The following is an 18874-nucleotide window of genomic DNA, read 5'->3' on the forward strand; positions in this document are numbered from 1 at the left end:
CCCAAGTAATGTTTGGTAAATTATTAATTTTATCCAATAAAATAATAAAATAACGTCTATTATATAATAAAGTATGCACAATTAGAAAGGGTGTGAATATTTGTGTGCTGATGCTTCCCACCTCTGGCAGTTTTTTGTCAAATCTATTAGTTCTGGTTTTGTTTACTGGAGCAGTGACTCGCCTCCCCTCTCTCCAAATTCCCATCCGCGCATGCGCAGACCGAAAACCCTGACAACAAGCTATCGGATGTGAGACTCCGATGATATGGGCGCTACGTTGGTTATTAAAATCTTTGTATAACCTTGCGTCATATGAACAAAGCCTTGCAAACGTTTAATTGTCACTCTTAACACATTGTAACATCCCTTCTGAACACTCACTATGCCGGTAAGTCGCCAGACCTTTAAGCATTTTTTGTTTTGTTTGCAAAAGGGTTCCTCCCTTCTTCACTGATGTGATGCTAACCGGTTAGCATCGTTAGCCTGCGTGTTGCGGTTCATCCAGGATTCAAAGAAATGGATCGCCAGCTTTAACCAGCCACTATTATCCGCTTAACGGGACGTATTTGTCACATGGAGCTTTGGCAGAATCGAAATGCATTTTCTAAATTAGCTTTCTGTAGCTTCGTTTGGCGGTGGTAGCGGCAACATTTGCCTGCCTAGCAACCCAGGAAACGGCCAAGCTGTTAGCGACCAAACGAATGCTAGCTAGCTTCTCCTCCAGCAACACACCGGCTGTAAACCCAGTTTTTTGTTTTGTTTGTTTGTTTTTCACCTGTAAGAGCTTGCCAGCTATTCCCCTATGCCATGTGATATAACCTGTTAGTTAATTGTCATTTCATATCATCTTACATCCCATCACACCTGTCTCATATTACGGTCCGTTTTATTTTAGAGCAATAAGCTTGACAAGCCTGACAAGCAGGAAGTCAGTGATAACGTCAAGGTGGTGGTGAGATGTCGTCCCCTCAACCAGAAAGAGAAGATGATGGGCCACAGACAGGCCGTCATAGTAGACGAAATCCGTGGGACCATTACAGTCAACAAGCTGGAGACTCCCCAGGACCCTCCCAAGACCTTCACGTTTGACACCGTGTTTGGACCAGACAGCAAACAGCTGGATGTCTACAACCTCACAGCCCGCCCCATCATCGACTCAGTACTGGAGGGTTACAATGGTACATTTGCTGTGGCATTACTAATGTGTATATATTGTGTGTATATATATATATTGTATGGGAATGGTTTATATATATATATATATATATATACCATTCCCATACAACCAGAGTAACACACGTAATGACTGCATCAAGTGGTGAACTGGGATAGAGACATACATATTATTTCTTCTAAATCTAATCTTATTTAGACTATTAGGGTGACAGGGTGTCATTATTAACTGTAGTAATATATTTACTCTTTTTTCCTTTATTTTTGATTTTCTATACTGGTACTGATGATGTACCTGACATCGCCATTCTCCCCTGTCCATTTCAGGCACCATTTTTGCATATGGGCAAACTGGCACAGGAAAAACATTCACAATGGAAGGTGTCAGAGCAGTGCCAGAGCTCAGAGGGATTATCCCAAACTCATTTGCTCATATCTTTGGTCACATTGCCAAGGCAGAGGGTGACACAAGGTAAGAGAGTAATTGGTCAGTAAACTGAAATGGTCTTATCCACACCAAGGTTAGTTGGCCTTAGTCAAGCCAAACCCTTAATATACCAGTACTTAAACTATAATCATGTGTTTTATTATTTATTAATATGGCCTGTTATTTGCAGTTTAACATTTATACTGCTTTTTATAAACACTCAATGTGTACAGGTTTTTGGTTCGTGTCTCATACCTGGAGATTTACAATGAGGAAGTGAGGGACTTGTTGGGCAAGGACCAGATGCAGAGGCTAGAGGTAAAGGATATTTGAATTTAATACCAGAATATATACTTCTAGTCAAAGGTTTATAACATTTAACTTTTTTCATTTTTCAAATGCCTTTTATGCTCTCATTCAAGAATTAAGAAATTGTTAAACTTGCAGGAATGGATGTTATTTGAACCTTAAAAGTTAATGCAAACAAACAAATTAACACAGGGATGAGATTGGTTAGTCCAGGATTCATCCTAAAGCCAGACCCTGATCCAGTAGTTTATCGCAATAAAAGAACTACTGCAATGTAAGAACATCACAGTGTTTAGACCCAGTGAAGCTGGTTTTGACTGGATGAGGCAGAAAATGTAAACAAAGAAGGGCAAGTGCATCAGATCTCTCCAACAGCAATACAATGAACTTTCAAATCAATAATTGATTTCTGTTGTGAAACGAGGCTCATGCTGAGCCGTTGGATTAGTCAACAATGGCTTTTAGCAGCATTTTTTTAAATTAATATTTTAAAATTTAATTACAATGTTTTAAGCATTCATTTATTCTGTATCTTAACTTCAAAAGTAGTGAGACATTACACAATGCAAATCTCAATAACTGGTGAAAAGAACGAAGTGCCTTCAAACTTTTTGGAATGTAGAATTCAGTGATTAAAGATAAAGCTTTCATACTGTAAACCTATAGAAAGTTACTGAATGCATTTTCTCAACTTGATGATGATTAAGTTCTGTTTTGTTATTTATTCTTTTTTTTCTTTTTTTTCATCAAAGGTGAAAGAAAGGCCAGATGTTGGCGTATATATCAAAGACCTCTCTGGTTACGTTGTGAACAACGCTGATGACATGGACAGGATTATGACACTTGGACACAAAAACCGTAAGCAGAAGAACTGACCTTAAAATAGATGGCAAAAATCAAACACCAAATTTTAATACAGATATTTGCTTGTGCTGTATGTAGTAAATTCACTGCCATAACAAGGTCCTTGCTGGCAAAGAATGGAAAACTAGACAAATATTAGACATTTCTGTAAGGTTGGGTGATAGTTGATTTCATTGACTAATTCAAATTTGTAGTTTGGGATGGTTTGTTTTTAATGAAAACCAGCTTTTATTTTTAAGTTGTGTCACCTAGCCCCAGCTTATGTTTATATTACATGGCTAATTGAAATGTCTTAATTTATCTATTGAAAATATAATAAATGGAGACTAATATGCCTCAAATAATTCAGATACTGTTTGATCAGAAATAGTCAGAAGTATTATAAAGGACAAATATAGTCAAAAAATGTATTTGAGTTCTTTTAAAAGGGCATTATATATTTTTCCATTATGCTTAGGATCTGTTGGTGCCACAAACATGAACGAACACAGCTCTCGTTCTCATGCTATCTTCACCATTACTATTGAGTGTAGCGAGAAGGGTGTTGATGGAAACCAGCATGTCCGCATGGGAAAACTTCATCTGGTTGACCTGGCGGTATGTATCTGTGGCCAGAAATTTCCAAACACATTCAAACGTCTTTGTAGAAAATGAGATGAAAGAATATGTGTATATGTGTCTCATCTCACACGATCCATGTTGTTCTCACCCACAGGGGTCAGAGCGTCAGGGCAAGACAGGTGCCACAGGTCAGCGTTTAAAGGAAGCAACAAAGATAAACCTCTCTCTCTCAACACTGGGCAATGTCATATCTGCTCTGGTGGATGGCAAGAGCACGCATGTTCCCTACAGGAACTCCAAGCTAACACGCCTGCTGCAAGATTCACTTGGGGGAAACTCAAAGACAATGATGGTACACTGAAAGTTTCAAATCACTACTAGAAACATGTACTACATTTGTAACAAAACAGATTTTCAAACATATTAATACATTAAAAAATCGACCTTGTTTACAATTATGTAAACTCAAAGAATTTTTTCATTCTTAGTATTACTTGATTTTTTTCATACTCAACATTTAAATTATATACTCTCCCTGTCCACCAGTGTGCAAATATAGGCCCTGCAGACTATAACTACGATGAGACCATCAGTACCCTCCGCTATGCCAATAGGGCTAAAAACATCAAGAACAAAGCCAGAATCAATGAGGATCCTAAGGATGCTCTGCTGCGGCAGTTTCAGAAGGAGATTGAAGAGCTGAAAAAGAAATTGGAAGAAGGTAACTATCAGCAGTAAAACAATAATGATCCTCTTTGAATTACAGGTTGTTTTGCTGTTGTTGTTTTTGATGTAGTTAATGTATATCTTATTTTAATACCCTGAAAATCTTGGTTTACTGTTCTGTCATTGGCAGAAGTGACAAGAACTCTTTAACAAGCCGTCTGCCACCCGACACAAAAACTCCTACTGAGGACCCAGTCTTTCCTGCTCAATTGTCTTTTTTATTTAACTTAAATGTAAAAACCTATCTGAACATTTTCTTAGCTAATTGAAAGAGCATTTGCTGCAAAAAAGTCCCCTGCCAACATCATATAGTAGCGTGATAGACAATAAGCTGGATGACCAAAGTAATTTTGAACTACACTAATGTTTCACTGAATTGTTACGATAAAGCATGAGTGTTTTTCACTATATTTTTTTTGTTCCTTTTTGTGTTGAATTTCAGTTTATAATACCATTTTGCATCACAATGTAATGTTTACTTGGGTGGACCCCAGGAAGAGTAGTTGCTACCTTGGTGGTTGCTAATTGTAATCCAAATCAATAAAGCAGGATGACTGCTGCACCATTAGACATCATGTAAACAGACCTGAAAATGTCTTTGGTCTGGTTAGGTGTTCACAGGCTTGTTTTACCCTCTTGTATCTTCATCACTGCTGGCATTTTAATAACCAGATACCTGCTGGTTACTAAAATCCTGACCAGTAAGCTAGGACAAATAGGAACCTATTTTCGTTTTCCAATAACTTTTCCCTTTTGATAATTTTACTAACACATCTTAAAAAAAAAAAAAACCCACATGAAGATTATTTTGCACTGGAAAAGTCTATTGTTATTTCAGACCAGCATATCAATGTAAAATATTTTTGTCTAGGTGAAGAGATCTCTGGCTCAGATGGCAGTGAATCAGAAGAGATGGAAGAAGGGGATGATGAGGGAGCGGAGGCAGGAGAAGGCCGCAGGAGAAGAAGAGGTAAGAATGTATATACTGCACAAAAGACTGAAGCATATAGTGAGTTGGAGGTGAATAACTGAAAATCTACCAACACGATCTTGATACACCAGTGAAAAGTGTTTTTTCATGCTGCGGATTCATATTTGGTTTTGATCAGGAAATTATAGATACACATTTATATAATCTAGATTACTCTTCTCTGAGTATGTTAATTATAACATAAGTCAGCATTTGGTACATCAGATAATCATTGTGCTGAACTTTTAGGTCAGTGGTTAACCTCTACTCAGCCTTTCATAAACATATGTCTATTGTCATTTAGGAGTTCCCCTGATATTCTCACCTTTTACCCTTCTACTTTTTCGTGTAAACTTAAATAAATGATAACCAAATCATTCAGCTTCTGCAAGTATAGTGCAGTGCTTATGCTGTAATTTGCATGCATGCAACCTCATTTCCTGATTATTTTTTTTTTTTTTTTTTTAAGTTTGATTTGGTGGGTATGATGCCCTGTTTTTTTTGTGTCTGTGTGTCTGTGTGTGTGTGTAAACTGCACTGCCTCAGTGTCACCTAATGAAGACAAATCTCAGAGTAGTTAAGAGTTAGAGCACTAATCTGCTCTACTAAACCCGCCTGCTGAATAAAAGCCATTTTCACACACAGAACCGGTCCAACTACTGAAGTAAAATGTGAATAAGATAAGTTAGTGTTTTTGGGATACACACTGAGCTTACTTCTATAGAAAAACAATGCTGTGTGTTATGTCAGTGCAGTTCCCCTTGGGTTATATCAGACTGCAAAAAGGCCACCAGTGATGATGTGTATCAGTCTTCACATTGCACAAGATGACTAAGTAATTAGAAAGTAGGTCTCCCAATAGATGAGTTGTTTATTTTAATGACTTAATTGCTAAGCAATGATGATGTCTCGCACCCACAATCTTGTCCAAAAAACCCCATAGCCCGTATTGAAAAATGTCATTGTTTTTATCATAAATTACAATTGAAAAGGCAATTCTAGAGTCTACCTTGCCTATCAATTAATTTTTCTCTCTTGTATGTGGTCTGAAGATTTTGTATTGAAAGTTTTTTCTGCTTAGATTCTGCAAACGGATGGGATGAATGAAATTTGAAAATTCTGAAGAACTTCAACACTTTCTTGCTCTGTTTGGGTGGTTTTGAAGGGAATTTCCTGCTCGTATGCAGCTTGAGTCATTGATAACAGTTTTGAAGTGGTTACATCTTTTCTTCACTCCTGTGTTATTGGATAGTATGTCAAGATGCATAGATGTCTTAAAATGGTTGGAAAATATCTGTCATAATACAACAGACATGCGTGAAAGGATAATTTAAATGTAATTTAGGTTTGATGGTAATTCAACACTTAAAAGCCCAATCTTAGTTGTGTTTGGTGACAAAATGATTACATAATGTCAAAGAATCCAATATGTGGAGAGAAAAACTATGAGGGGAATGAAATGCGGACTGCAAAAGGATGCATTCTTTTCATTATTATTTTTAAATTACTTAAGAAGGTTATGCAGCAAAGGAAAAGATGATCTTGTTCATGGATTACTCTGCATGTGTGACAGGGGCTTTATATGTTCCCTTTGTAACCGTTTGCCCCAGTTCTGCCCACTGCTTCCAACCATGCTCCTGTATTATTATGTCCCAAATACATAGTTATAATTTGAACAAAAATGTTTTCAAAGGTTTCTGCTGTGCAACTTGCAAGAATGTTTCAGGATGCATCCCTGAATTTTCAGTATTACTGATCCTTCTAAAGTAATTAGACTCTCCAAACAAGGGATTGTACCACCTCGTCCTAAACAGTCCTAAAATACATTTTGCCTACCTTTCGACCTACCTATGAGCATACTGGCCACAGTTGTGGCATCACAAGCTGTAGCTTCCCTATTAGTTTCAATACACTTTTTCCAGACATAATCATGTTGTCTGTAACTACTGTACCCCAGACACGATTCACATACATCATGCTTGATCACATGAAATGGTTTATTTTTGTTTGTTTTTGTTTTTTTTTGTTGTGTTTAGTCACTGTCACTGTATTCTTCAGTTTCATTTTTTGTTCTCTTTTTGATCTCTATTTCCACTCTTTTCTTACATGTGTTGTTCCACTTTGTCAAGGTGTAAGACTTCTGAGATTTTTCTGTAATGTGTTGCTCTTTGTCTCTCTCTCTCTCTTCATCCTGGTGCAAATGCCGCCTGTCTGACTTGCTTTACACCTCTTAATTCAAGAAGAAAGAGGTTGGTGTGAGATTCTACATGGTCCTGCTGTCTGGTAGCAATGCTATGTCTACTTGCGTAATTTATCCAGATGGCCACCATGTGTTTTAGTAGCTTTTTCCCTAATTCAGATTAACCTTGATTGACAGATCATTGTATAATTGCTGTTAACATTTTCTGCCTGTCCATACATATCTGCCACTACCACCCATTGCTTTGGATCTGTTATACATCGTCTTTACCTCCATGTCATTAATATAATTTTGCCTACTTAAAATTTTGCTTATACTAACAATTAAAGCTGTATCTTTCTTTCACTGTTGGGGCTGAGGTTCTTTCAGAAAACTCTGAAAGATTTATATTTATATAGTCCAAATTTATGAACTAAACTGCGCTGATGAAACAGTACTACTACCGATTTTTAAAAAAAAAAGAAAAAAAAAAAAAGCACAATATAAGATGAATTGATGTGCATTCTAACCTATAGACTTTGAAGTACTTAGCATGAGAAGGTGCAGGTAAAACCTCCATCTGTTAAAGACACTATGATTCCCCATGTTTCTCTCATCAGGGAGGAAGAAAGTTTCTCCAGATAAGATGGTGGAAATGCAGGCAAAGATTGAAGAGGAAAGAAAGGCATTGGAGGCCAAATTAGACATGGAAGAAGAGGAAAGAAACAAGGCAAGAGCAGAACTGGAGAAGAGGGAGAAGGACCTGCTTAAAGCCCAGTGAGTCTACAAAAAGAAACTTATTTTTAAAGCCTTGAATGCGCCATGCCCAGTATTATGAATTAATATCCCGTAATGTCTTTTTTCATTGTCAGTGGCTCTTTCATTAAATATAGAACAGTCACAAGTATCCTACCTCCTTTTATAATCAGTAATATTAATTGTTTCATACCTGATCTATCTCTGCCTATCCCTTAGGCAGGAGCACCAACTTCTCCTGGAGAAACTATCAGCATTGGAGAAGAAGGTCATAGTTGGTGGGGTGGACCTCTTAGCCAAGGCTGAGGAGCAGGAGAAACTTTTGCAAGAGTCTAACAATGAACTTGAAGAACGTCGAAGGAGAGCAGAGCAGCTGCGGAAGGAACTAGAGGAGAAAGAGGTAAATATACATACATCTAGACAGCTGACATAGTTGTTTATGGATCATGAAAAAAAAAAATAAAAAACCCGCTCAACTACTATTTCAGTCAACTGATCAACTAAAGATGGATATTCATCATGCTGTACACCACGTGACATCAAAATTTTATTATGAATGAAATGGTGTGTGTGTGTGTGTGTGTGTGTGAGAGAGAGAGAGAGAGAGAGATATTAACATCATATTTAAAACTTCAAATATGATGATGTGTTGGTATGGGTAGAGACAATCTCACTTCCATAATTCAAATACTACCATAATACAGTGCTTACCCACACATATAACTTTAACAGTCTAACTGTCCTATGCAGTACGGTAGATTACAGGATATGATATCAGAAACCGCAGTCTACACAACGGTTTGATATTAGCAAATAACAAGAGGATGTGGATGTGAGGAGAAAAGTTTCTTTCTTACCCTCTTCCTTCCTTTATACATTTATATGAAAAATAAATGTTTCAAGAATAGCCTAGAAGACCTCTGTCCCTATCCAAATTGGGACTAAAACAGTTACTTTTGTTTATGAAATGCTTTTGATGTGTGCTAATCCTCAATATAGGTACTGTAAAGTCTCAAACAACCAAAGCTTGCTTGCAGGAAATTCCCTCTTCATAAACAACTCTCCCCCTTAAAACAGCAAGAACGACTGGACATTGAAGAAAAATACACAAGCCTGCAGGAAGAGGCTCAAGGAAAGACCAAGAAACTGAAGAAAGTGTGGACCATGCTGATGGCTGCCAAATCAGAGGTAGGATTTAGATTTTGATTCATTGTTAATTTGAAAGACAGAATACAGCACCAATGATACAAGGTGCTATATCCTGAAATGCTGCAAAATACACTACTGGTCAAAAGTTTTAGAACACCTCCATTTCCATCCATCTTCTACTGCTTTTCCGGGTCCGGTCTGCTGGAGCCAATCCCAGCCAATGTTCTGGGCGAGGGGCAGGGTACACCCTGGATCACAGGGCCAACACACAAAGACAAACAGACAAACAACCATTCACGCTCACATTCAGACCTACGGTCAATTTAGAGTCACCAGTTAACCTAGACATGCATGTCTTTGGATGGTGGGAGGAAACCCACACAGACACGGGGAGAACAGTCAAACTCCGCACAGAAAGGACCCAGGCGGAGACGCAAACCCACTACCTTCTTATTGGGGAGTACTACTACTACTTCGCCACCGTGCTGCGTGTTTTTTCCATTTATTAATTGCAATTCAAGTCGTTCAAGTTGAATGAATAGCTTGAAGCAGTACAAAAAAAAAGAGGTGAATTGCCAGAGGTAAAAGAAAAGGAAAGGTTACCCAAAACTGAAAAATAATGTACACTTCAGAATTCAGAAAAAAAAAACCACAAAATGGGTTAACAATTTAAAACTGTTCTGCAGCAATGGAGGTTGATCAAGCCTTGAAATCTGGCGCTACTAATTCCCACAGGTGTTCCAACTTTTCTGGATTACTTACAATTCCCTCTGTCTGCATAAAAGCAGTGTTGGAACACACTGTGGTACCATACCCTTGTGAGCATCAGTTGAGCACTATTGTATTGCAGAAAGTAGTGTGTTGCTACAAAAATGGCAAGGAAAAGGGCAATTAGAAAGGGAAGAGAGACAGACCATCATAACACTTAAAAATGTAGGACTTTCTCACAAAGAAAGTCAAGGTGTCAGTGAGTATAGTTTCCTTTGCCATCGAAAGGCACTCAGAAACTCAGGCAAACTCTGACAGGAAGAGGTCTGGCAGACCCAAAGCCAAAACTGAATCTGAGGACGAGTTTTAGTTTCAACTGTGAAGAGAAGACTTCGAGCTGCAGGTTTGGCAGGACGAGTTGCAGCAACAAAGCCATTCCTAAGACGTCAGAATAAGACGACAAAGGCCTGCCTGGGCCATGAAACACCGCCATTGGCCTACTGAAGACTGGAAGAAGGTGTTATGGACTAATGAATCCAAATTTGAACTCTTCGGTTCATCATGCAGGAATCTTTGTACGCTTTCAAGAAGGTGAAAGGATGGCTCCACAGTGTTTGGCATCAACTGTCAAACATGGAGGAGGAAGTGTGATGGTCCAGGGCTGTTTTGCTGGATCCATGGCTGGTGACTTCTACAGAATGAGAGGCATCGTCAAACAAAGTGACTACCACAATATTCTGCAGCGCCCTGCATTACCCTCTGGTATACGCCTAGTTGGTCAGGGGTTCATCTTACAGCAAGATAATGAGCAAAAACACAAGTCCAAACTATGCCAGAACTACTTCAAGAAAAAAACAAGATACTAAGCTTGAAAACATGGCCTGGCCAGCACGGTCTCCAGACGTAAATCCCATCGAGCTGGTTTGGAATGAACTGGACAGAAGAGTGAAAGCAAAGCACTCCACAAGTGCCACACATTTATGGGAACTTCGTCGACAGATTTTACTCTACTCCAGTCTGCTTTGCAAGACAGAATGGCAAATGGAGACATTTAAGTGTCTTTTCATATTTAAGTTTTAAACATTTATCCATGCTTAAATGGAATTGTTGCATAAAAACAATATCACATATTGCTTAAGTTACAAAAATAAAAGTTTCTCTTTGTAAAATAAAAAATAGTGCAGTTAAACATGGGTTCATCATTTTGCAAACCTTGCGCACAGTCTTCCCGGGCATTTGGTAAATAGGGCCCTGTAAAATGCACAATCACGAAATTCATTTTATACATGGAATAACACAGAACTGGCCGAGAATTTACATATTTTTTTTCCCCAGAATAAAAAATAACATCTGAGGCAGGGCCCCCCCCACCCATGAATGAATGAATGGGTGGGGGGGGCGTAGTGGGTGCGGTTCAGGGCATCTGAACATGTCTAGGTTAATTGATGCAAATGTACCTGTTACCTGAGCAGCACGGTGGTGTAGTGGTTAATGCTGGTGCCCCACAACAGTAGGGGCACCAGAACATGTCTAAGTTAATTGGTGACGAGTAATGGACTGGGCTACAGCAAGGAACGGCGACCCCCTGGACCCCTCTAGAGATGAGACTAGAGACAGGACCTCCCCAGAGATTAGACCAGGCCAGACCAGAGACCGGACGCCTGCAGAGACTACTCGGTTGAATCTCTTTTCATCTCCGTTCAATCTCCATTATTGTCATTTCCTCCTTGTTTTGGTGCTTATCACGCATATGTATGTTCTAGAACCGTCTCTGTGGTGATTTATTTATTTATTAGCGATTTTGTGACATTTTAAATTGATTCAGAATTGCACTAAATGAGAATCACAGTTCTTATATGAATAGATTTTTTTTAGCACACCCCTAAAAGATAGTACGACAAAAATGGAGAAACACCAAGATTGATCATTTAAAAGCCCCTTGCAGGGTGGTAGGACGGTGCGATATATGGGCAGGATCATATAGTGCAGATCAATTACACTCATTGGCACCACAACTGCTAAACACTTCATTACACAGTATTAAACATGTCACAATTTTTCTCAGTAAATGCATGGGTGATATTGACGTGAAATTTTCAATACAACCACCCATGCAGTCCAGACATGCATAAAAATTACACCATAGATGTCCATAAATTAACTGTAATAATGTCAAATGAAACAGGAAAAAGGAATTGAATGCATGAAGGGAGGTGCAAAAAGTAATGGAAAGCCGGGACACCATCTGAATTTTTTTCAATAATGAAAAAGCCCATTGCCCATTGCCAGTGGAAATTAATATCGGCTGGACCAGTTGCAATTGATCGCCTATAAAAAGGTGTCTTCATTACCAAGGTGTTACACAAGAAAGATCTCATTATTGGTAAGAACAAAGAGCCAGCGCAAGACCTTCGCAAAATTATTGTTGCAAAATATATGGATGGCATTTGTTATAGAAGGATTTCTAAATTTCTGAATGCTCTGGTGATCACTGTTGGGGCATCATATTGCCATAAATTGGCCATGGCCTGGTGCTCCTCACAAGATTTCTGAGAGAAGAATGAAAAGAGCTAAGGAGCACTTGTGGAGAGCTTCAGAAAGATCTGCAATTACCAGGTATGAGTGTTACAAAGAAAATAATTAATACCCTCAACCACAGTGGCCTGTATGTGCACTCACCATGCAAGACTCCATTGCTGAAGACAAGGCATGTTGAAGCTCATTTAAAGTTCGCTGAACAACACTAAGACAAACATGAAATACTGGGAGAATATGGTGTGGTCAGATGAGACCAGAATTTAACTTTTTGAATGCCATAATGCACGCCATATTTGGAGGTCAAATGGCACATCACCCCAAAAACACCAGATCAATGGTGAAATTTGGAAGGGGGACCTTCATGTTGTGGGGTTTCAACACACATCACTGGCAGACTTCATGTAATTGAAGGAAAACTTAACGGGAAAAAATCTATTGATAAATCTACTGCCATCTACTAGTATGATGAAGATGAAAGAATGTGGACATTTCAGCAAGACAATGATCCCAAACACACAGCCAAAGAAACTCTCAGTTTGTTTCAGAGAGAGAAAATAAAGCTGCTAGAATGGCCCAGCCAATCACCTCACAAGATCAGAGTTCATACAAGAGGCCCAAAAAACCTTCAAGATTTGAAGACTGGGTGGAAGAAAGGGCTGTAATCACGTCTGAGCAGTGCTACTGTCTCCATACATGAGGCGTCTTGACGCTGTCATTATCAACAAAGGCTTTTGTAGGAAGTATTACATAAATTTTAGTAAGCATGTTCAATTCTTTTTCCCTGTGTCTTTCCATTTTATTACGCATTTAATTTCCAAACTAGTTTCTTTTGGTTTCTTTGTATGTATGTATTTCTTCGGTTATTACAACATCTGGTGAAAATTTCATGTTAATAGTATCTTTCAGAAAATACATCAACTGCGAAATGGTGGTGTGGTCAGTACTTATTTTACCCACGTTAGGAGTTTAATGAAAATTTTCTGAACTTGGGTGCAGAGAATGAAATTGATCTTTTGTGGTTGTTTTGTTTTGTCTGTTAGATGGCAGATCTACAGCAAGAGCATCACAGAGAGATCGAAGGCCTGCTGGAGAACATCCGCCAGCTGAGCCGAGAGCTCAGGCTGCAGATGCTCATTATAGACAACTTTATTCCCCAGGAATACCAGGTGGGTGTAAATGTTTGTGTGTTTGAATGTTTCATACATGGCTCCATCTAATTTTTGAGATTTTGTATTATTATTCATAAGTTCGATGCACACAAGGAGGCCTGAATCTGACTTAGGTGTTTTGTCAGAACCGTTTATCTTCATATGTTAATACAGTGCAAGTTCTTGGCAAAAACGCACCAAATGAAGCTGATCCCCAAATAATTAATACATATGAACTAACTGTATGAACAGCATGTATTCCCATATGGCTAGTTTTTGGTTCGTGGTTTGTTTATGGACCACTCCACGTAAAACATTATGTTTCTTTTTTGTTTGTTTTTTCCTTTGATAGTATCATAGGTTTTGAGACCTGTGACTTTCTTCTGTAAGGAAAGTCTGGAATGACTGAATTAGATGGCACACCAAAAATAATTATTGGTAATATTATTCCTCATTGCCTACAGATGGAAAGGTTGTCCACATTAAAAGAACTGTTTGTCTTTTTGCTCTCAATGTTGCATATGACTGGTATTTTTCTTACTTTCATATTTTCTCATGTTTTCCTATGTAGGAGATGATAGAGAATTATGTACACTGGAATGAAGACATTGGTGAATGGCAGCTTGTGAGTTGGCTTATGGTTTAGAATAATTTACGCGCAGACTGATTTGAACATCAAGGAACACCTTTAAAGTGCTAGCTGTTTAGAATTTTTAGTTTAGAATTACTTCTCAATATTACATTTTTTTGTACTGTCTTTCAGAAATGTGTGGCATACACTGGCAACAATATGAGAAAACAGACTCCTGCTCCAGACAAAAAAGAAAAAGATGTGAGTTTTTGAACAATAACTGATTGTTCAATATACTTTGTCCTCTTTCACAATTTGACATCTCTTCTTCTGTCTTTGCTGCTTGTAGCCGTTTGAGGTGGATCTGTCCCATGTGTATCTGGCCTACACAGAGGAGAGCATGCGGCAATCACTGATGAAACTAGAGAGGCCAAGAACTTCTAAAAGTAGCAAGAGTGGCCGACCCAAAACTGGGCGAAGGTAATCTACCCTATACGCATTTTGAATGTTCACATCCTGTTGAGCATTGCTCATACAAAAGCCCACCACCTTGTCTTTCAGAAAAAAAAACTTCTCTCCTTGATTATTTTACCAAATTTAGATTTATCATTTCACATGATATATTGCACTTTGATTAAGTCTGAGAATCACATCTTTGTTCATTAGGTCACAAATCTGATTGTATGTCTCTTGGGTGACATACAAATCTGGGTTGGCCCTCTTTCACCTCATGGGATGGCAGGAATAACTTGGATACTAATGCAGTTTAGTTACAACAGTAACAATTTAGCATCAAAGCTAATATCCATCTACTTTATATATATAGATATATATATATATCTATATATATATATATATATATATATCATTATCTTGATAATGGTGGTTAGTTAGCATGAGGTTATTTGTCATTATCATGATACTCTGTTATTCTGAGAAATGTGGTGGTTAAAACCTCTCTGAACCTGTTGATAACGTATATCATTTGCTCATCTCCACACAGGAAAAGGTCTGCAAAGCCAGATGCTGTGATCGAATCACTTCTGCAGTAAAGCCAGCGTACAGGACAGCTGTTTGACTGCATCTCCTGTTACTTTATGTAAAGAAGTCATTAGTCTCGTCTAAAAGTTATTGTGGAATATCGTTTAAAAGATTATCTAAATGCACTGTATAGCTGTTAAGGTATTAAATTTGAAGGTGGTGTTGTTTTGGGAGCACTCTGGTAGGAATAAGAACTCTTGGCCAAGAGAACTTATTTGTATTATAAAAGCTTTTTAATTTTGCATAGGAGCATATGTCAGTGGCAGCAGCCTCTGTCTAAATTAGGCTTTATCGAGACACCATTTTAACAAGAACATTTTCCATAAACATGTCCCTTGTAACATTAATAGCTTGGAAAATCATCAACAATCTGATAGAATTTGCACATTTTACTACTGTACACAAGATTGTGCTAATTGGATCTACCTTCATGTCTTCAGAAATGTGATATGTAGTGTTGTGCAGTGACTGTACACAGATTAATTCTTTAAAGAAATTGCCCATGCTGACATTAACTCATTCAAATGAGTGGTGCAATTTCTCTGTAATTTTTTCCGATTTGAGCAGAAGATTTCACCTCTGTTTCTTCCCACTGAATACAAAGTCTGAAACATACAGAGAAACACAAGTAAACGCTAATGTGAAGGGAACAAGGAGAGGACAGTATGTAAGTGAAAAGTGCGCCTTCTACTTTTTCCTTTAGGTGAGAAGCATGCCAGACAGCTCTTATGTTAGTGCCATTTGCTGATTTAAGCAAGTCATCTTTTTATATTTATAAATCAGAGCGCGCTGTGTTATATTGAACTACTACACTCTACATACTGTATGCCTTAGTATAATACTGTAGTATGAGGTCTTTGCTGAGATAATTTAATGTGTTGATGTTCTGTAGTAGAGAAAAACTGGTTTTTATTTTATATCATAATGTATGTCAAATGTTTACACTCACCAAACCCTTGAATATTTTATTTATTAAATTAATTTACATGTTTTAGCTGACATTCTTTTTTATCATTCCCTGTTAAATCATTAAAATTTCTAATTGCTTATTGAAATTTTAAAAGATTATGACACGTAACAGGAGTAGGCATCTTACTTTGCTAAATTTTTGTAATCCTAGGAAATAATTGACTACTTAAAATAGTCAAATGTGGAAAACTCTGTCTCTTCAGTGTAAAATAGCTGTTAGGGGTCAACTGAGTTTTACTTGAATAATGATTGATCAATGATACTTTACTTTGTGGAGAAATAAGACAGCTCAAGAATGACCTGCTGTCATATGATAATTTATTGATATATAAATACAAATGGTACAAAATATGAAATATCAGAAAATAAATATTCAGTTTTACAATAAATAAAAATAACTTAAGCATATTACACGTGTTACTGACATTTTAAGTGCTCATGGCCATTTGTAACATTTTGTGAAATGTTGTGTGAACAAGTGCGGATGTCCTCAACTAACATTTTTAGAGGCCGTTCTTCTGTTGTCACCACATGACATGTGACACCCCGACACTGAAAGAAAATCAACAAAATTGACAAGTTTAATTTCAAGTGCAGAATGCAAAAAATACATATCACGCTTAACACTAAAGCGCACATTCAGATATACAGCGAATGTCTTGTAGAGTCAAGTTTGAAATTTTGTTAATGGATTTTGGATTAAAAAGCATTTAAAGTTTCTATCTACCTTATTATATCTCTCCACACATCGGAGGAGTTTTTCCAGGTCATCCGAGTGGTTTATCTGGGAATGTGCGCTGAGCAGTGCTTTCTCAGCAGAACAGAAGAAGTTCGGCTATGTACAGACAAATATACAACAGTTATGGTTTGGAGAAAGCTTAATCAGTCATAGTTTATCAGGTCCATAAAAATTTGGATGTGGAATGTATGTGAAATCTGAACATTAATCACAATTGTTTTAATGAAAGATTTGCAACATACCACACATGTGTTGAAGCCACGATGATATTTCACAAAAATACCCTTTTCCAGCTACAATGAAAAGAAGACTGTCATTACATTGCAAACAACCAACAAAGCCTCTAGTAGTGAATCTAACTGTAATTTTCTTACCAGCATTTTGTTTTGTAGCAATTCAGTAGCTTTCTCATGAATTTGAGTCAGTAGCCACCTAGTATCATTTTTGCTGCGTACTGGTGTTGCACAGGCCATTCCAATCATCATCATCATTATCACCAGTGCAAAGTTTTGAATGCTGAAGTTCTTCATGTCTTTGAAGCAGGCTGTGGGGCAGCGGCACCAGAGTGAGCAGAGAAGTGGAATATGTTTTACACTCTTACTAATCCTGTACTTATACTGTCATCATGATGACACCCAGACCACAATCTATAGACACGTCAGAGGAAGAAAAACCCAAATATGGATCAACCCAAATTAATCAAATGTTCCGCTAGGTACATAGATTTACCAGCATGCATTGATAAGTATTTACCAAATAATTCCTTTTCAACAAAACTCACTAGTTGCAATCTTGTGTCTCCATCTTATGTAGGAAGTCCTGATATGCAAGGGTGGAAAAATAGAAAAAAGAAACCTATATTAAAATTTAATTAACTATACTTTTGTAATGATACATTGCAGTTAAATGTTATGGACCTATTTGTCCACATCAGACAGTGGAACAAGTAAGCCCAATGCCCAAGTTTGTGACAGTGAAGAAACATATAGTAGTGTGTAGGCAGAGGAAATATTTAGCTTTGTATCTGTCATTGGAAAGGAGAAAGTCTGAATTTTGAAAAACCAATCCTATTAAGATTAGAATTTAAAGGTTTACTCTGGTAGAGAGCCGTTTGCCTATCTGCAATGCTCAAATAGGCCTTCATATAACATCAAAATAAAACTAAATGAACATTTTTTATTTATATTGAAACTGGTTTTTAAAAGAGAAATATATCAGCCTACCAAAGAAACCTAAAAATGTTCAGGATAATATTAAGCTGTAGCTTAACTATTAAACAAATGATTTCTTGTGAAAGCTGATAATATTCTTATCGATGATTTCAAAGATGCAAAGGCTGATAGGTACTCAAATGAAATTGTAGCATATCTAGTTGACTGAATGAGGTCAAGAACTTGTAAATTACCCATACAGAAATGTAATATACACATTAACTGTAAACGTGTATATGATATTATCAAATTATTCTCTAGATATAAGATAAGTTTATAGGATATATGAAATTCCTATTTATACGTGTCTTCAAGAGATAAATAGTATGGCGTGTTAATGTGACCATATATTTACATTTTTAATATTTAATGTATACATGTAAAATATGTTCACACGCTAACATTTTTACTTCTCTCCACATTTAACATTTTCCTGTGCAATTGAATAGGTTGCATCATCACCACACGAACCCTGAGGAAGAGCCCCATCTTCAGGTAAGTGTAAACGTAATAATCATACCAGTGGTGATTGTTTTATTTGAGGAGCGTGAGGGGACAGACGGTTGGACATTAAAATATTTTCTTTCAATAAACTTACTTACAACTTATACAATTCAAAACTTTTTTTTTTTTTGGGAGCCACCTTTAAACTATAACCATTTCACGTTCTTGTGATAGGAGTTGGTGCTATTTCCAGCCCAGAAGCTCAAAGAGACTGAGCTTCATTGTAAAACGTATTGAACTACATAACTATATAAATAGCAGCTGAATGTCAGCCAGGTGCAACAGATGGCTCTCGGTAATAACCCATGATTTCAGTTTTTTCAGTTTAATG

At 37.4% G+C, this 18874-nt stretch overlaps 1 protein-coding gene and 1 long non-coding RNA gene across 4 annotated transcripts; one reads left to right on the forward strand and one right to left on the reverse strand.

Annotated features, from left to right (window-relative positions):
- Window positions 1-239: 239 nt before the first annotated feature.
- Window positions 240-16752, forward strand: kif3a (kinesin family member 3A). Of its 3 annotated transcripts, XM_029512291.1 has the most exons (18): window positions 240-388; window positions 896-1178; window positions 1501-1645; window positions 1834-1918; window positions 2662-2767; window positions 3231-3370; window positions 3489-3686; window positions 3881-4055; window positions 4932-5030; window positions 7271-7279; window positions 7830-7986; window positions 8185-8365; window positions 9043-9153; window positions 13401-13526; window positions 14080-14133; window positions 14272-14340; window positions 14429-14559; window positions 15083-16752. In XM_029512291.1, exons 1-18 carry the CDS (start codon window positions 383-385, stop codon window positions 15129-15131), a joined length of 2124 nt encoding a protein of 707 aa, XP_029368151.1. In that variant the 5' UTR covers window positions 240-382; the 3' UTR covers window positions 15132-16752. The 3 variants fall into 3 exon arrangements, with proteins under 3 accessions (XP_029368151.1, XP_029368150.1, XP_029368153.1); XM_029512290.1 differs by lacking the exon at window positions 7271-7279 and having other exon boundaries at window positions 15083-16750; XM_029512293.1 differs by lacking the exons at window positions 7271-7279; window positions 14080-14133; window positions 14272-14340; window positions 14429-14559; window positions 15083-16752 and adding an exon at window positions 13861-14067.
- Window positions 16398-17328, reverse strand: LOC115049778 (uncharacterized). Its single transcript, XR_003841143.1, has 4 exons — window positions 17203-17328; window positions 17071-17121; window positions 16817-16924; window positions 16398-16641 (listed from the first exon to the last, which is right to left on the reverse strand). It is a non-coding gene; the product is annotated as an uncharacterized LOC115049778 (long non-coding RNA).
- Between the last annotated feature and the right edge of the window lie 1546 nt (window positions 17329-18874).

The sequence above is a fragment of the Echeneis naucrates genome, chromosome 10, assembly GCF_900963305.1.
Source record: "Echeneis naucrates chromosome 10, fEcheNa1.1, whole genome shotgun sequence".
Taxonomy (NCBI): Eukaryota; Metazoa; Chordata; class Actinopteri; order Carangiformes; family Echeneidae; genus Echeneis; species Echeneis naucrates.

Bases quoted from the DNA above. Each gene is read 5' to 3' on its own strand.
- kif3a (XM_029512291.1), top strand. The intron at 3,371-3,488 runs GTATGTATCTGT...TCTCACCCACAG, and splicing joins TTCATCTGGTTGACCTGGCG to GGGTCAGAGCGTCAGGGCAA. The intron at 7,987-8,184 runs GTGAGTCTACAA...CCTATCCCTTAG, and splicing joins AAGGACCTGCTTAAAGCCCA to GCAGGAGCACCAACTTCTCC.